The 19031-nt window shown below is 41.7% G+C and overlaps 1 protein-coding gene across 1 annotated transcript in view; it reads right to left on the reverse strand.

Moving 5' to 3' along the window:
• The window catches only part of NID2 (nidogen 2), a 73132-nt gene that overhangs the window by 50336 nt on the left and 3765 nt on the right, over positions 1-19031 (reverse strand). Inside the window, exons 3-5 of the mRNA XM_021718796.1 lie at positions 13473-13705; positions 6048-6349; positions 5607-5963 (exon numbers count right to left, since the gene is read on the reverse strand). Coding sequence (XP_021574471.1) covers positions 5607-5963; positions 6048-6349; positions 13473-13705 — 892 coding nt within the window. The remainder of the gene's footprint in view (positions 1-5606; positions 5964-6047; positions 6350-13472; positions 13706-19031) is intronic.

Consider the following 19031-nt stretch of genomic DNA (forward strand, 5'->3'; position numbering starts at 1 on the left):
CTTCTAATCCATCATGCAGACAGAGATGAAATTAAGTGGCTCACAGCACCACCTCAGCAAGTTTAAGAATATCTGAGACAATTAAAACAAGACCCCTACCTATGACCATACACAAAAATCAACTCTAAATGGAACAAAGACCTAAACGTAAAACCTCAAACTATAAGAACCTTAGAAAATGCAGGAGACGCCCTTATGGAAATTGAAACTGGCAACCAATTCCTGATCAAAACCCCAGGTGACCATGGCACAAGAGATAAGTCTGACAAGTGGGACCTCATCAAACTGAAAAGCTTCTGCAAAGCCAAAGAAACCATCAGGAGAGCAGGGAGACAGCCCACAGAATGGCAAAAAATGCCAGGATCTATAAGGAACTCAAACGTGCCAAAAAGAAAAAAACAAACAGTCCTATTAAAAAGTGGGCAAGAGATATGAATAGACACTTCTCAAAAGAAGACATATGAGCAGCCAACAGATACATGAAAAAGTGCTTAGCCTCTTTAGTCATCAAATAAATGCAAAGTAAAACCACACTGAGATACCACCTAACTCCAGTCAGGATGGCCATCATCAATAATTCAAAAAACAACAGATGCTGAGAGGATGCAGTGAAAAGGGAAGACTTCTACACTGTTGGCGGGTGTGTAAACTAGTACAGCTTCTGTGGAGAACAGTGTGGCGATTCCTAAAAGATCTAAATATTGACCTTCCATATGACCCCACAATCCCCATTCTGGGAATATACCTGGAGGAACACAAATCACTCTATGAAAAAGATACCTGCACATGCATGTTTATTGCAGCATTAGTCACAATAGCAAAAGCATGGAACCAACTGTACTGCCCATCAAAAGAGGACTGGGTAGAAAAAAAATGTGGTACATATACACGAAGGAATATTATGCTGCCACAAATAAGGACAAAATTAAGAACTTCGCAGCAACTTAGATGGACTTAGAGTCTATAATACCGAGTGATCTATCACAGAAACAAAGAACTGAGTACCACCTGTTCTCACTCATAAGCAGACCCTGAACAATTATCATAATACTATAAGAAAGGGATTGGCAGTAGTGGGAAACTGACAGGGGAGAGAGGCACACTTTATTAATAAGGGTACCTGATCTCAAACCAGGTGAAGTGGGGACCAAAGCAAGGTCCAAACTTTACCAAAATGACCATCTGTATACCTCACCCTGAATTGTACACCACATCTTTAAAATTTAAAGAAAAAATATGACTTTCTAAAAGGAGAATGGAAATAAATAGGATCAATTAAGCAGATATTACCTATATTTAACAAAAATTAGTAATAACATCTCTAAAAATAAGATATATTGTCAGATAAAACTAATTGTGTTGTGAACAATCTGGTCATTCTGTTCATATCACATACCAAATACTGTCACAGATACTAATTGGATAAATTGAGCACTGAGAAACTAAACATCCATTGTGATTAGATTGACTTTTTTGCTGTTTATCTGTGGATCATAAAATTATCCTGATTTTGAAAGCATTATAATGAAAAGAACGATATATTCCCTTCCAATCTTCATATTTCTCTAAAATTTTTAAAGCAGTCTATCAATTTTTACAAATAATGTAAAACAAGACAAAAATCTCTATGGTGACAAGAGATGTTTGTACCCTCTCTGAAAATAGAACTCAAGTCACTTCATTTCAGTGATAGTATCTTATGTTTGACTGTCTTGAACAAACATGATGGGTCACTTTTTGGTCAAAGTAAGACCCTGTCTCTCAAACACCTGTGATAGACTCAAGTCTCAATTGTTTTGTTTTGTTTTTGAGTCAGAGTCTTACTTCGTCACCCAGGCTGGAATGCAGTGACATGCTCACAGCCACCCTAGTGTTGACCCGCTGGGCTCAGGTGACCCTTCCAAGTAGCCGGAACTACAGGAGCGCACCACCACGCCCGGCTAATTCTTTTTGATATATCGTAAAGACAAGGACTCACCAAGTTGCCCAGGCTGGTCTCGAACCACTGAGCTCAGGCAATCCTCTCACCTCGGCCTCCTTTGGGAGGATTGTGCTGGAATTACAGGCTTGAGCTACCATCCCCAGCCTCAATTGTTATCATTACCCAGTTTTTTCAATAAACAATCAAGAGAGATTTTAAAAAAGAGAAAATATCTGAGACCCCCATTCCTGGCTACTCACAGCATAGGCCGTCCCTGGCCCTGGTCAGCTGAAGTTCTCACTGGCAACTCCCTCACTCCCACCTCTTCAACAAACTTTCTCTCCCTATCTCTCAGTCTCTCTCTCTCCTTCTTCTTCCTTCCCTCCCCATTCCTACCTCTATACCTCCACTCTTGTCACTCCTCTATTCAGAATGTCTTCGTACTTTTTTTTCTCTCTTCACTCAGACTCTGACCCTAAGGTCTGGTTCAAGAGAGACCCTCAGACTCAAGGACTTCCCCAACTATGGTAACCCTCACAAATAGCGCCCTGGTTCTCTGTGTTGCCACCTTACAGCTTTCTCTAATTCTCTGTGGCTTTGTTTCAGGCTTGACCTGCCTCTGACTTGGCAAGTCACTAAGTATTTCCAGGTTTGGTTTCCATCCCTGTAAAATGGGAAAGGTGATAGCAGCTACCTCACAGGGCAGCTAGGAGGGCTCACCACAATAGTGCACTCTAAAGCCAAATTCCCACTCAGAGTAGCAAGAAGTACTCAGCAAATGCCAGCAAATACCTCCACCAGCCTTTCTGGTGGAGGTATTTGCTTTCTCTCGTTCGGAGAAAGGCACGTGTCAGGTGCTTGAGTAACTTTTTGGCTTGACAGCAAAACTACTGGAACTCCCTGGAAACACAAAGGATGCTTACACAACATTGTTGTGCTGACTCTGTGGTCTATGAAGACAGAATGAAAGTGTGACTGGGACATCTCTGCCTGTTGCAGACACAATCTGAAAAGGATCTAGATTTCTGAATGAAGAGAAAAGTCTGTAAAAAGAGTCCCTGGGGGAAAAAATTCAAAGAAAAACAGATTTTTCTGGGCCTTGAACAAAATCTTGATTTCTTGGTTTAGCAAGATGACTACAATGAAGATTACAAGGGAAACCAACATTTATCATGCACGGAGTCTCCCATGCCCAATTCAGCTCTCGCAAGCACTTTATGGGGGTCTGTATTCATCTTCTTTTACAGCTAAGGGAATCAAGGGTCAAACAGAGTAAACATCTTGCCCCAAACTTCTTAGCCGACCTGGGAATCAAGTTAAGTCTACCTACCATCAAAATCATGCACTTTCTCTTCCATCAGTAGAAAAAGCCAGGTGATGTCTCATGGCTGGACACTGAGCACCTGGGTTCTGTGTGAGTCTCTGCCATGCCCATCCCATGGCTTCACAGAGAGAATCCACACTTAACTGATGGGCCTCTGGGACTCCAGTGTTTTTTGAAAAAAATGGTTCACTGCCCCCCTACAAAAGTATTTAACAATTGCATGTTTCCATACTTCACACATTTCCCTAAATTTCCCTTTAAACAGAAAAAAAAAATTGTTTTGAACCTTCTCCAAGATTCAAAACTAGTTAGATTTTTTTTCTAAATGTCTCAGTGTGTTAACCAGCTTTTTCACAGGCATTTTGCCACTTCCAAAATGTTGGGAGTAGACCCCATGCAGCAGCCGTTAATGTCATATAGTTCATGCCCCTCCAAGGTCATGGCTGCGGCTCTGTTCTTCCCTCTAGCCAGTTCCTTAAGCCTCCTTAAGTCTCTTTCTACTCCAGCCACTTCAAACTCCACAGACTGAAGCAGGGCATGCAGTCCCCTCTTACCTCTTTAACAGATGACTCCATGACCTGCTGCTTAATATTCCCATGCTCCTTCCAGAGCAGGAAATCACAACTCGCAAGTGAAAAGGGCATTCAGGAATGCATCTTTACCTCAAAATCCCTTGGTGAAAATTGTTGATATTTGGCTTTAAAATGTCCCTAGATCCAGGGAACACATCCTGAAAATTCCGGAGATTATCAGAAGGGTCTGAAAGGTCTGAAACCTTCCAATAAAATTCACAATTTTACAGAAATATGGCCCCTTAGGTGCAAATTAAGGCAAAACTCTTTATAAGCATGTTCTTCATGCTCTAATCACCCTCTACTCCATTCCCACAGTTTTAGATCTTCTAAAATTAGTAACAGCAGCCACCGTTTATTAAGGACCAACTCCTGCAGATGCTTATTCAAGACTTCACACACATGATCTCACTGAATCCTTCCAATACACTTATGAGAAATCAGAGGCTTAGGAATGACATAGTTGCTTCCAGTCACCCAGCAAATGTGGCTGGGACACACATGCGTCTACTTTTATTCGGCCAGGATTCAAACTAAAATCTGACACCAATACTCGCCTTCTTAATTCTTACACAATGTCAGGTCAGTTACAAAATATTTTCTTCCCTTCTGAAATAAGTACTTCAAGTAAAGTCCTGGCGATCAATACCACAGCAGAAGCATCCAGAAGGCCCCCCTGGCTGGGTCAGCATGTTTTTGCCACCACAGAAACAGGAAACAGAAAAGGTAGAAGAAAACAAAGGTTCAGAAAGATGCGGTCACCCCAACCTCTTTGCTCCAGTTAGAAGTCAGATAAGCGGTCCCTGGAGCAAACGGAATGAATCTGTGGTCAGTTTCCCATTCACATCTTTCCATCCCTGACAAGGAAGAGAGCAGCCATGACAAGTCTCAACCAGGAAGAGCAGGATGCACCTGGGCTCCGTGTCTGCAATAATTAACCACCGCTGGCTCTAGGCATCTCCCTCCTCGCCCCTCACTCTTGTCAGTGAGTCATGAAATGAGGACACGGCTCCAGGGAGGTGCATGCCACAGCTGCACAGCCATGAACAGAAGTGGCAACAGACACAGGGGTCTAGTCATGTTCTTCCCCGCCGTGGGCCCTCTTCTCTCACACATATCACAAGCGCAGCTCCCTAACCAAGGCAAGGCACAAGGGCTGTCTGTTAAGAGTTTGAATCTGGCCTGTTCATCTGAGCCAGCACCGACTCACCACTTCAACCTTAAGCACTCAGACCTCCATCACTGGGACGTGCATGAAGCCTCAAAATGTTTTACCTTTGCTGAACTTTCAAATTGAAATACTTGATTACACTTGAGAGCATAGCTGGCACGAGAAATCTAGCTCTCTGCTCACTTCATGAGGCCCGTTTTTAAAAACATTATTAATGATCAAGAGATTCCAAACAGAATCCGCCTGCCAAGATTTATTTGGCAAAAGAAATGTACTCTATCTCCTGAGACCCAAGGATTAAAAATCGGTTCCAGTCTTCTTTTTGCTAAACTTTTCACCTACTCACTTAGAGAAAAGTCACCACTCTACGCAACACCAGCATTGTGAAAATGAGATCTCAGCGCCCATCTTTTGTTTGTTTTTTGTTTTTTGTATCATAAAACAATGTATTTTCTATTTCATTTTTGATTATATAGTGTTTTTTAAAGATTTCTTTTTGTAAGACTAAATGACAAGAATGACAATAGATTATGCTTCATAAGAGAATAGTTTTGATATCAAAAAAGACTTAAAAAATTGATAAAGCTTTTAAAGCATCCGGTTTTCGAATGCACTCACCCTCAGTGTTGGCACCGATGTCATCTTCCACTCCCACCTCATACCTCCCTCGATTCACAGGGGTAATATGACTCGGCACAGGGTAGTTTGGAAGAACGGCTTCTTCTTCAGGATGGGCTGGAGGAACATTGGTTTCTGAAGGCACTGCCCCTCCATCTGGGTCAGGCTGGATGCTTTTGTTTTCAGGGTAGGCGGGCAGGGATTCCCGGGAAGGAGCCAGGGAATCTCCATCTACCTCCGATAGAGCTGGGCTTCTGGTCCCTGTCCGGGCCGAAGGGACAACTTGTTTTGTATCTGGAGCCTCTGCCTCTCCTGGCGATGCCTTCTCTTTGGTGTGAGGGTCCAAAGTGGCAGATTCTATTTCAGAGTAGAATGGCCTATCCTTAGGGGTTGGGTGTGGCAAAGGGGAGGCCAGATCAACATCTAGAGAGGCAATCCTACCTCCTGCAGGCCCTGTGTCAGCTTTTGAATGGAAGGAAACATCAATACTGCCATGGCCTTTCGATGCCTCCTCTGGTTTACTCGGGGGGTATTCAACTTCCTCCTCATTCTCATCATAGTAATCCAAATTGTCCTCAGTATAGTCGCTTTCCAGGGCTGCAGCATGGCTGAAAGAATGTTCCAGGGGGGCCGAAGCGTGGGCAGTGGAAAGGCCTCCAACGGCTGCTGGCCTGACATTGTCCAATGGGTCAGTGCTGCCAATATGAAAAGCCCACACTCCAGGGACCCCCAGGTTGCTTAGTCTAAAGAAAAAGAAAACAGTTCATTGTAACAAAAGTGTCCATTCACTCACCTTCCTACAATAGTGAGCAATTTATTTTAAAAGTAAAAGATCAAATTCAGAGTTTTCACTGGTGTATAAAAACAAATAAAAACGGACTTACACCAGGCACCATGGCTCACGCCTATAATCCCAACACTTTGGGAGGCAGAGGTGAAAGGATTGCCTAATTCCAGAGGTTCAAGATCAGCCTGGGTAACACGGAAAGACCCTGTCTCTACAATAAATCAAAAAATTAGCCGGCATGGTGGTGCGCACCTGTGGTTCCAGCTGCTTGGAAGGCTGAGGCAGAAGGATCGCCTGAACCCAGTAGGTCGATGCTGGGATGGCTGTGAGAGTGCCACTGCACTCCAGCCGGGAAACAGAGTGAGACTCCTACTCAAAATAAAAAAAGCAGACTGCAGACTTCCATGGTAACTAAAGGATCACAGGGGACTTTTGATGCAAATACTTTTTATTCAAAGCTATGTTTCACAAGTGCTGTAGACTGCCAAACCAAGTTATCAATCTGTTCCACAACCCAAATGGCTTACCTAAAGTCTTGCTATTTAAAAACAAATAGGAGCCAGGTGCAGTGGCTCATGCCTGTCATCGAAACACCTTGGGAGGCTGAGGTGGAAGGATTGCTTGAACCCAGGAGTTAAGAGACTAGTCTAGGCAACATAGCAAGACCTTGTCTCTACAAAAAAATGAAACATAAGCCGAGGTAAAGGTGGTACCATGCACCTGTAGGCCCAGATACTCAGGAGACTGAGTTGGAAGAATCACCTGAGCCCAAAAGGTCAAGGCTGCAGTGCATTGTGATCAAGCCACTGCACTTTATCCTGGGTGACAGAGCAAGGCTCTAACTCATAAAAAAAAGCAAAAAACCAAAAATAAATAAATAAATAGAGAGTGTGGGAATATTTTATCCTCCCTCTACTTGTCTAGAAGCTTATAACACCCTCATAAAAATGTACGCTTAAAAATCTTTGCCAAATACTGAAACCCTAACAACTGCTATGTTTTCGTGAGCTAGTGACACGCCAGCCCTTGTGCCAAGTGCTTAACATTCTTCAATACAATCTGTAAGGTGTAGGATCATACCCAACTTTACAGAGAAGGAAATAGGTTTAGAGAGTTAACTAATCTAACTGTCACAGAACTCGTCACTAGCAGGGTCTGGACCTGAATCCGATGTTAACACAAAAGCCCATTCTCTACATCTCAGTTATATTAAGTGAGAAAACCAATACAGTCAACCAGCATCTGAGTCATCATTACTCTATGGAATATTAAAGACATTTCAGTGGCTCTGTAATCCCAGAGAGGTGAGTAGACTGACTGAGCCCATGGTTCGAGACCAGCCTGGGCAACTTGGTGAGATCTCGTCTGCTACAATAAATAAAAAATTAGAGCCGGGCTCGGTGGCTCAGCCTGTAATCCCGCGCCTTTGGGAGGCTGAGGTGAGTGGATTGCCTGAGCCCGCAGGTTCGAGACCCGCCTGGGCAGCGAGACCTCATCTCTACAATAAATCAAAAAATTAGCCGGGCGTGGTAGCACATGCTTGTAATTCCGGCTACTGGGAAGGCTGAGGCGGAAGGATCGCAGGAGCCCAGCAGGTCGAGGCTGCGGTGGCCGGGAGCGGCCACTGCACTCCAGTCTGGGCGACAGAGTGAGACTCCAACTCAAAAAAAAAAAAAAAAAATTAAAAAAAATAAAAATAAAAAATTAGCCAGGTGTGGTAGCACGTGCCCTGAAGTTCCAGCTACTTGGAAGGCTGAGGTGGAAGGACTGCCAGAGCCCAGTGGGTGAATGCTGGGGTGGTGCCACTGCATTCAGCCTGGGTGACAGAGTAAGACTCCAACTCAAAAAAAAAAAAAAAAGACATTTCACTGTCTATTCACATGGACTAGTCAATTCATGAATCCACAGAGAATGGTGAATCTATGTAAAAACTTTCATATATATATATATAAATGCCCAAGTCTAAAGAAATGTTAAGCAAATGCAAAACAAAGTTAAGGGGAAAGTAAGAAAGTAGCTTAAAGATCGTTCCCAAAACATCTGGAAACAGCTCACTTGTTTTCTCCATGAGAGAACATGAATTCCATCCAGTCTTCCAAATATCCTAATAATCCATTATTTTAGAGTCAACAGTACATTCCAAAAAGAACAAAGATTTCTAAAAGCATGGGAAAACGAGCAAACAAGGGTCTGGCTAGCTTGAATATACCAATGTGTGTACTTCTGTGATGTTTGTACAAAATACAATGCTCAAATTGTCCCATTTTACAGAATTTCCTCAAAAGTCTATCAGTAAAGAGTAAGTGTTAATGACTACTAAGACAATTAGAAATTCACGGAATTATATAAGAACAAAAGACCTTTCCTCATTTGGTTAGGTACTCATGTTCATGTGGGTTTCTATAAGAGTACTATTTTTTCATTATAATTCAGTCTCTCTCTCTCTCTCTTTCTCTCGCACTCTTTATCTCTCTCTCACGCACGTGCACTGACTGTGGTTGCTGCTATTGTAGTTGATTTAGGGAAAGAGAAGCACAGAAAGCAAAACTGTGATCCTGTGTGTAATAAGCTATATGTATTTGGTAAGTTCATAATTAATGTTGGAGTTTATTGACAAGCAAATGAGGAAAACAAAAGAAGAGAAAGTCCTGAAGTTCTGAGGATATTGAGTTTATTATCACATTTCAGTTGTTACAGCCATGAAATTTCCTCTTGAAATCAGAAAACTGTAGAAAGGGTTTGGCAGTAATTGGAAACGGCCAGGGCAGGAGGGGTGGGATTGGCAGTTATGGAAAATTGCCGGGGGTGGGTGCATACCCCATCAACAACAAGGGTACCTGCATAATGAACATTTGTATACCTAACCCTGAGTCATACCCCACATCTTCAAAATAAAAAATTAAATAATAAAAAAAAGAAATCAGAAAACTATAAAAGTTCCAGATACAAATTATGGCAGATAAAAGCCAAATAAAATAACCTTCTAATCAGATATAAATCACTATTCTGGCTTTTGTCACTATGCATAATGGGAGAGCAACCAACCTGATTTATTTCAAATCCAAGGAAGGTTTAGTGATAGAAATAACTTAATTTTTGATTTCCTAGAAAGGAAAGCTGGACTACAAAATAGGATGGCAATGCCGTCCTCTCTGGCTTGTCAGGAGAATTAAATGAGGAAACTACATGAAATGCCTACCACAGGTCTTCCCCATAGGAAGTACTTAGTAACAATTATCTCATCTTCCAGAAGATCAAATGTGCAAAAAAATGCATGTGGGCATTCATATTTAAATTTTCAGGAGAGTATGACAAGCATTATGATTATATAATTATGAGACAAGTTTGAGAAAGAGAAAGATTCCATTGACCAGAAAAATAATTTTATCCTTTCGAGATACACACCAAAGTATTTAGGAACGAGGTGGCATGATGTGTGAACTACTTTAAAATGTTTAAGCAAAAAGAAAAGATGAATATGGCAAAATGTTTATAATGTATAAGTCTACATAATGGGCATTTGGGTATTCATTTACTAGTCTTTCCACTACTGTGTATATTTGTAACATTTAAATAATGAAAGGAAAAATAGAAGATTTTATTTAGGAACACCCCTATAATTTTAAAGTATTGAAGGTCTTTTTTTTTTTTTTTTTTTTTTGAGTTGGAGTCTCACTCTGTCACCCAGGCTGGAGTGCAGTGGCACGCTCACAGCCACTGCGGTCTCGACCTGCAAGGCTCAGGCGATCCTTCCACTTCAGCCTTCCAAGTAGCTGAAACTACAGACATGCAACACCATGTCCAGCTAATTTTTTTATTTACTGTAGAGACGAGGACTCACCATGTTGCCCAAAATGGTCTTGAATCCATGGGCTCAGGCAATTCTCTTGTGTCTGCCTCCCAAAGTGATGTGATTACAGGCTTGAGCTACCTTGCCTGGCTAGAAGGTCTTTCTAAGAATGACAAGACCCAAAACTATCAAGGAAAGACCAAGAACTTTGACAACCCAAAACTTACAACTTCTAAACCATAAGTAAGTTTAAAGATAAACAACAATTGGGTAAAATAAATATTCACAGCATGTGAAAGGATTAATACCCTTACTATATTTTTTCTTGTTTATAAGAGCTCTTCCTAAAGATCCCAATAGAAATGGGTGTGGACAGACAAGCCACACACACAAAAAAGACATATACAGTCATGTGTCATTTAATAACGAAGATACATTCTAAGAAATGCATATTAGGAGATTTTGTCATGTGTGAACATCATAGAATGTACTTACACAAACCTAGATGGTATAACCTACTGCATACCTAGGCTATAAGATATGGCCTATTGCCCTGAGGTGACACACTTATAAAGCAGGTTACCGTACTGAATACTGTAAGCAATTGTAACATCATGGTATTTGTATATTTTAAAATAGAAAAGGTAGAGTAAAATCATAGCATTGCAATCTTTTTTTTTTTTTGAGTTGGTGTCTCACTCTGTCACTCAGACTGGAGTGCAGTGGCCGCTTCCAGCCACTGCAGCCTCGACCTGCTGGGCTCCGGCGATCCTTCCGCCTCAGCCTTCCAAGTAGCTGGAATTACAGGTGCGTGCTACTATGCCCGGCTAATTTTTTTGATTTATTGTAGAGATGAGGTCTCACCAAGTTGCCCAGGTGGGTCTCGAACCCGTGAGCTGAAGCAATCCACTCACCTCAGCCTCCCAAGGCATGGGATTACAGGCTGAGCCACTGAGTCCGGCTAGCACTGCAATCTTATGAAACCACTATCATATATATGGTCCATCGTTGAACAGAATACCATTATACAGTGCATGATCAGTTTTACTAGTAATCAAAGAAATTAGAGTGAAATTCTGAACATGAAAACATATCAGATTTGCAAATAGTAAAAAGAACAAAAGCTTATGGAAAACAGACTGTCAATCACGCTCTATTAATATATTGATGAGGACATAGCTTCCACATTTATGAAGGGCAATTAGTTAATATATGCCAAAACATTAAACTGTACATATCCTCTCAGCAATTGCACTTTAACAAATTTACTTTAAGAAAAAATGAGAATGTGTGAGCAATGTGTATTATACTGTTTGCTGCAAAAATGTCTATAACAAGAAATATCAGAAACATGTTAAATATTAATCAATATCTTGCCTTTATGAAACATAACATATATGATCCAATGGTTTGTAGCCTTAAAATGAAAATATACACAGAAATCTGACTGAGAGACCCATGCAAGAAGTGATAAATGTGAAAATGTCACATGTATAGCAAAAGAACCATTTTTGTTTTAAAATTTGTTTTCATATGCCTAAAATTCTGGAAAGACTATAAACACTAATTATCACTTGAAGGAGTGATCAGGGGTCATGTTTACTTTTATTTCTCATTATTCTGCATTGCTTTTTTTATTTTATTTTTCATATTAAGCATGGATTACACTAAAGAAAAAAATCTGTCAGTCAGTTGGCCCTATATCTTACCTGCTCTCATCAAGCTAGTCAGAGATTTCTGGGAAACATCAAAGATAAAAACAAGGCAAATGGAAATTCTGTGTGTATGTGTGTGTGTGTGTGTGTGTGTGTGTGTGTGTGTGTGTGTGTGTGACATACGCACGCATGTGGGTATTAGTTCTAAGGGGCCTTTATGGCTCTGGTGGGGAAACACAACTGCTTTTTCCACAGGCTTTTTGGCCCCCACTGCCTCCTGTTTGTTCCCTGTGTGAATGTCAGCACTTATTCCTACGCTCCATAACTGATCTCTTTGTCTGTCTACTCAACTAGGTGAGGTGCTCATGTGCAGGGCCTACGTATGCCTTAGAAATCTTTGTATTTCAAGTGTTGGGCCACTGTGGGTTTTCCACATTGTCTGAGGAGCAGAGAATCTGTGAGCTCCTAAGTAGAAGAGGAGGGTGAAACCAGGGGAGAGACAGCAAGGAGCTAAGTTTGCTCCAGAATCTAGACTAAGCGGCATCCTAGATGGAGCTCTGAAAATGCCTAGTGTGGAAAGGAGACAGGGACTCAGTACAAAATTAGTTCAGAGCTCCAGACTTGGGCTTGGATTTTGTCTATGCCACTTAACTTTGATATCTTAGGCAGCATACTGAATTTCCCTAAGCTCCTTTGTAAAACTGAGAAAATAGTAGTACTTACCTTCTACAATTCTTGTGAGTTTCAATTAAGGTAACATCTGGAAAGTGTTTCAGCACAATGCTTGGCAAATATTAAGCTCTCAATAAATGTCAACTCTTAGTAACCAAATCTGGCTGTTGTGGCCCCCCTCTGGTAGCCGAGCAGAATGGACAGCATGTGAAAGTGTGAAGTGTTCCTATGCACAGGAATGACTTAATGAAACTGAGAAGCAGTCAAGGGAGGCCACAAAGTAACCAATGTGTTCTATCTGGTGTCTGTACTCAAGAAAGGAATAAAAGCAAGAGCAACCCTACCCCTCACCCCAAGCGCTGAAGTTAATAAATATCCTGCTGGCACTATCAGGACCCACAAAATGCAGACTGGCTTATTATTGCAATACCAAAGGAGGCCGCTGATAGGGCAAAGGAATGGGTTCGATTCATTTCAGGTAATGAAGTCAGAGAGGAATTCTGAGATTTCCAAAAACCTACCAATCCAATCTAGTTTTTTTTTCTTTTCAAATTACATGACGCTTAATTTAATTTTTAACAGTATTTATCCAAAAGACAAAATCACAATGTTTCCCCTGTGAAATGATTAATCTGAAAAACCTCAAACTGGGCTGTTATATTACTGAATATTTATTTTCATGTGGTTCCAAGAGCAATGTTTTTCATAGCAAGCCTCAGTGGCTCTACAAAAACACATATATACTGCTCTGTTTCTGGTATCTATACCCCATAGGACAGGAAAAAGAAAGGATCTTTTATATGTTAATGAACTTTATCTTCCCAGGGTCTAATCTAGTTTCTAGTTTTGAACTGGTGCCTTGTTTGGAAGCCACCAAGATATTATTTAATGGCCTTGTGTTTGGGTATCTCCTAAGAATCCTTATAGTCAAATAGGAATGGCTTTGGCTTCGTGGTACTTACTGGTAGAGATTTTTCACAGACTGTTCAGTTCTCGTCAAGCTGAAATATGGTCCTTCTCTCTTCAGGTCACCGACCTCCCCTCGGCAGAAGCCCACCCTAGCAGGAAGCTGGAGCTGGACATTGTAAGACTCTTTGGGGCGGGTTCCAAAGAACTGAAGGCCATTGGCAGGATAAAGAAAGAGGGCATAAGTATCAGATCCATCAGATGCCAAAACTGCCTGGAAAGTGTTCAGCTGTGAAAGGCAAGAGGAAACATCCTTAAATAAACAAACAAACAGAAGGAAAAAAACAGACAAAAGCAAAGCATCATAAAGCACAAAGAATTTCTCCAAACTGTTTTTAAACATAATCTTTTCTAAAGTTTCCTCTTCAAATTCAAAATATAATTTTATAAGTAATATTATTTATTATTACAAGCTTTTTAAAAGTTAATTTAGACTAATAGTTGAAATACACATAGGTAAAACATAGGTTAAAAAAACAAAATTATTTTTTAAGGTTTCAAACTTCTCTCATCCAAACCTCTTTCAGAGCTAAGAGCAAGTAGCAAAATTAACTTGTTCATTCTCACAGTCACTTTCCTAGTTTACAATCCTAGACACTCAGCATCTCTCCTTTGGATCATTCATTCATTCATCTCGGGGTGAAAGGTGCCGAAAAAAGTATACACATGCTGGGTGTGGTGGCTCATGCCTTTCATCCCCGCACTTTGGAAGGCTGAGGCAAGAGGACTGCCTAAACCCGGGGGTTCAAGATCAGCATGGGCAACTTAGTGAGATCTCGTCTCTAAAATAAATTTTTTTTTTTAATTATCCAGGCGTGGTGGTGTGCATCTGTAGTTCCAGCTACTTGGAAGGTTGAGGTGGAAGGATCACCTGAGCCCAGCAGGTTGAGGCAACGGTGGCCACGAGCGTGCCAGTGTACTCCAGCCTGGCCGACAGAGTGACTCCAACTCAAAAAAAAAAAGTATACGCATTTTAAGAGATGTTATCTATGCATTACCTTTCAAAGGTAAATTGAATTACAGTAGCGATGTGTCATATGACATTCGCTCAACTGTTTTTCCACCATTTTCTTTGGCTGTCCTGCCTGTTGCATGGTGACACTAGCATTCATTTGACGAATGCCATCTTTTGAGTGACAGCACACTTACAATGTGTATACATATTTTGGGCACCGCCTGTATTTATTAAATATCCATCATAGGCAGACACTGTGTTAAGTTCTGGCTGACTGGAAGGCCTCCCTACTATGCTCACAGTGCCACTCTCTTTTCTTTTCCATTTACCCTTTCACATCAGCACTAGAATTACCCTCATTTTACAGATGAGGAAAGGGAGATACAGGGGCTGACAATCTGCGTAAGGCCAGGTAGCAAGCATGTGGTGGCAGTCCAGCCAACAGCGGAGTCCACAGCCTGTCCCTCCAGGCCATCCTGATCACTCCTTAACATTCCACTCCTTAGCAATCCCAAGGTGATTTGTAACCTGGCCCCAGACTCCTTCCCAGGCTCAGTTCCACTGCACCATCATCAGACCGTTTAAGAGTCCCCATTTGTACCATGTCCTCAGATGCTTCCATACTGTGCTCATGATTCATTGGGGTTAGAAACCCTCCTAACCTTCCCATACTGCCACCCAAAGGTGTTTTATGATTCCCTGTCATGTGAGGCAGGCTAGGTAGGCTGGAGTTATGGGAGTGGAAGTATTCACCAAGGCAGTTATTAAGAAAGGTGATTTATGAAAGGGAAGATGTGTGTTGTGAAGGGAACAACAGGCAGGACAACAGCGAGACTGTCTGCTGTCTACAATGAGGCAAAAGGTAAACAGAAGCATTTACAATATTGTATTGGGATTCAGCGCAGGCTGGGGAATTGCCTGTGGGACATGGGGACGTTTTGCAAATTGACTCCATTGAGGTTGGAAGTCTGCTGACCCCAATGGCTCACGCTAACTGGCTGTAGAATTTTGTCTCTTTAATGGCAATAGTTGACTGTCTTTTTTTGTCTCCAACCAACAGCAAATGTCTTACAGCTGGCTATTCAGCTTTTGTAATTCTTGTCATTATCTCATTTTGAGATGTCCTTTCTCAATATAATTTACCCAATTTACTCGACTGATGCTGGCCTAATAGGTCCTCATGTTCCTCCATATAGACTTTCTGTTTTCTGACTCTCCATAACTCCTTTGTGGGTGTCTTTAGATAGCAGTCACCATTTTGCTTGGTTAGTGTTTAAGTGTTTGTAAACCATTCATGTGTTCATGCATACATTAATTCAAACAGCCAGGTGCCTACTAAGCACTAAACATTATGCTCAATGCTGAAGATGCATAGGAGCAAAGGACAGAGAGACTTCACCTGGGAGAGCCTCACAGATTGGAAGAGGGAAATAGCCACAGTTGGAATTGCAGGAGAGTTATTGGAGAAGGTGGGAGAGGCCACAGAGGAGGTGTGTGCTCAAGACCTCAGGGTGGGGGTGGAGAGGCGGTCTGTGAACCTCCTAAGCACTGCAGAAGGCAAAGCAGACCAGAGAGAGGGACCTGGAGCTTGGATTCGCCACAGACTCAATACCCAGGTCCTTACAGGATTACTCTTTGACATTTCCTTTACTCTCTTTTTTTTTTGAGTTGAAGCCTCACTCTGTCACCCAGACTGGAGTGCAGTGGCTGCTCCCGGCCACCGCAGTCTCGACCTGCTGGGCTCCGGCGATCCTTCTGCCTCAGCCTTCCAAGTAGCTGAACTACAGGCGCGCGCTACCATGCTTGGCTAATTTTTTTTTATTTATTGTAGAGATGAGGTCTCGCCAAGTTGCCCAGGTGGGTCTCGAACCCGCGGGCTCGGGCAATCCACTCATCTCAGCCTCCCAAAGCGCGGGGATCACAGGCTGAGCCACCAGCCCAGTTGACTCTCATATTTTCAACAGCAGATTCTTGCCTTTACTTTCATCTGGCTATCTGCTTCCTCTCCTGCCAGCTCCCCCAAAAGTTATGTTAATGGACTTTGATTACCTTAAGAAAGACATTATTTTTAGGACTCTGAGACTACCTCTCTCAGGAACTCACACTTCGTTTACAAAGTAGTAGGGAACTAGGGAAGTATTTTTTAAATGCTACTTATTTCATAAATAATGTGACTCTTAGAAACTTATTTACTGGTAACTATTATTGTCTTCCCATTTTGCTAAACAGACAAAATCAGGCACAGCACAGAGAAGAATATCACATTTTACTGAATAAAACAGCAAGGAAGGAATGTGTACTTCCTTTTGTTCTGTCCTAGGTCTTCTCCCATGGCTGTTCTAACGCTTTCCTAATACTAATTTCTCCTTTCAATGTTTAATTTCAAAGTATATAGTTTTGAAGTTTTGCTGATAAGACAAAGAAATATTAAGTGCTAACATACTTTTTGAGACAAAATAAAATGCAATAAAGCTTTCTTTTAGTTCTCTGACACAGAAAAATCATCTTGCTTTGGTTTTTTTCATTCATTTATTTGGTTCACAAAGTAATGACACAGGGTCTAGGATATTGGTTAATGTTCTAGTCATTGATCATTCATCAGCAAATTTTGACTTTGTCAAAAACAAAAGGCAAAGGATGCTTTCTAGAATTTCTCAAAGCTAGAAAACCACAACTACTGCCAAATGCACACAGATGCGGTTCTGCCTCATGTCTATATGTAAGGTAGTCCACAGAATCAATTAATGTGGATTCATTAACTTCAGAGTTTTACTGTAGTCAGAATAAATAAAGATCAACCAGGAAGGAAAAGTACTCAAGGCAGGAGAAAGCTAAGCCTTCAAAGCTCCTGGCATTGATCACCCATAATAAATGTAAGACAGGAGAAAATAGCAGTTCTAAATTTAGAGGAATTCTATAAGATAAGAAGGGGATGATGGGGAGGAGCATGGGGAAAAGTAAACAGTTGCCAAGGGGAGAGTCTGGCTTTTGCTATGAGGTCTGGGTATTTAGCACTTTATTTTATTCTTTCAGCCAACAAATTCATTCCAGTTAAAATGTATTCGACATCTTCTATATGCCATCCTTCAAACAAGCACTTATTACAGGTGGCAAGTATTTAATTTCCTTGTCTTCACTGAAAGAGGCAAATATCAGAGGAAGAAAACAAACTCTTCCTTTTAATTAGAATTTATGGTCCCAGAGTACACTCCAAAAGAGGCTGGCTGTTTAAAAGCCATCCACACACCAAATGATCACTTGTAAAGTTCTCTGTCCGTTCTACAAAATTCTACATTGAATTGCTAAAGAGCCCACTTCATGAAGTCCTGAAGGGCCGTCTTCTCAAAGAACTCCTTGACTGGCTTCCAACAGGAAAGGTCCTCACATTCCTAGACACAAGCCTCCACCAGAGCCCCACAGACTCAGTACCTGAAGGGAAACCCTCAGAAAGGCTGCCAAACCCGACAAAAGGGTCACTGGTTCCCAACTCCCTTAGGATCCCAGAGAGGAGAGAGGGGCCTCTGGCCTCTGTGGGTAAAGAAGAGCACACAGAGGATCAAGGCCTGTGGCTGCAGGCTTCAAGGTGCCTGCCATCCTGTTATTAGAAAGAGAAAAGCCAGAATCCTCAGCAGAAACCAGGCAGGTCCGAGTCTCCATTCCAGGTATAGGACATTGACAACTAGTGTTGATGAGATACTTGGCAGAGCCGCTGATGCATAAAACACATGCCCCTCTAAGAGTTCCTAATGTTTGCAATTCATTGAATTAATTGTAGTCATTTGGCAAAAAACTCAGAATAGTGCCATGCCTCTTCCTAAGGGGCTTGCCTACAGAAGCCCAAAATGAAACTGAATTAGGGTGACCCCTACAAGGGGCAAAAATGTCTCCTTCCAGGCTTCCTTAGGGCCACATACCCACTAGACCTGTAGCATCATAGACTCCCGGTCTCCAGTATTTGGTGTGAATACCAACCTCCATTCCTCAGTATGTTTCTTCATCTGTCATTGCCTGTAGGCCACTGTCACATGTGTGATTTTCCCTCATTTATTTTTCTGCACTAAATCCTGCAGATTCTGTCAAAAATTCAAAGATAAATGCTCACTGCTACCACATCCCTGGTATTATATCCTTCCTGACACTTGGTCTTCAGCAAAACTTTAGCCTTTCTTTAATCAATTTCCACATATGTCTCTATTCTCTATGTCTCTGCAGTTTCTATCTCAGACTCAAGTTAAACTCTCTCAGATCTGGACCTCAGTTCCAGAAGTAAGAAAACTACAACACAGTCCTGCTTTCGCCTCTTCTTTTCCCTGTGGAATCCAACTCCCTCCATCAATGACGATCATCCCTTGTACAAAGTCAACATGCCCCACTCCCCACTTTGAGGCTTGCACTGAGCAATGTCTTTGTCGGTTTTCTGTTGCTTATAACAGAATAACCTAAAATTGGGTAATTTATAAAGAAAAAAAGCCAGGCTCGGTGGCTCTGCCTGTAATCCCGCACCTTGGGAGGCTGAGGTGAGTGGATTGCCTGAGCCCGAGGGTTCGAGACCCGCCTGGGCAACTTGGAGAAACCTCATCTCTACAATAAATCAAAAAAT

Source organism: Carlito syrichta, unplaced genomic scaffold (genome assembly GCF_000164805.1).
Source record: "Carlito syrichta isolate Samal-C Ts95f unplaced genomic scaffold, Tarsius_syrichta-2.0.1 Scaffold313468, whole genome shotgun sequence".
NCBI lineage: Eukaryota > Metazoa > Chordata > Mammalia > Primates > Tarsiidae > Carlito > Carlito syrichta.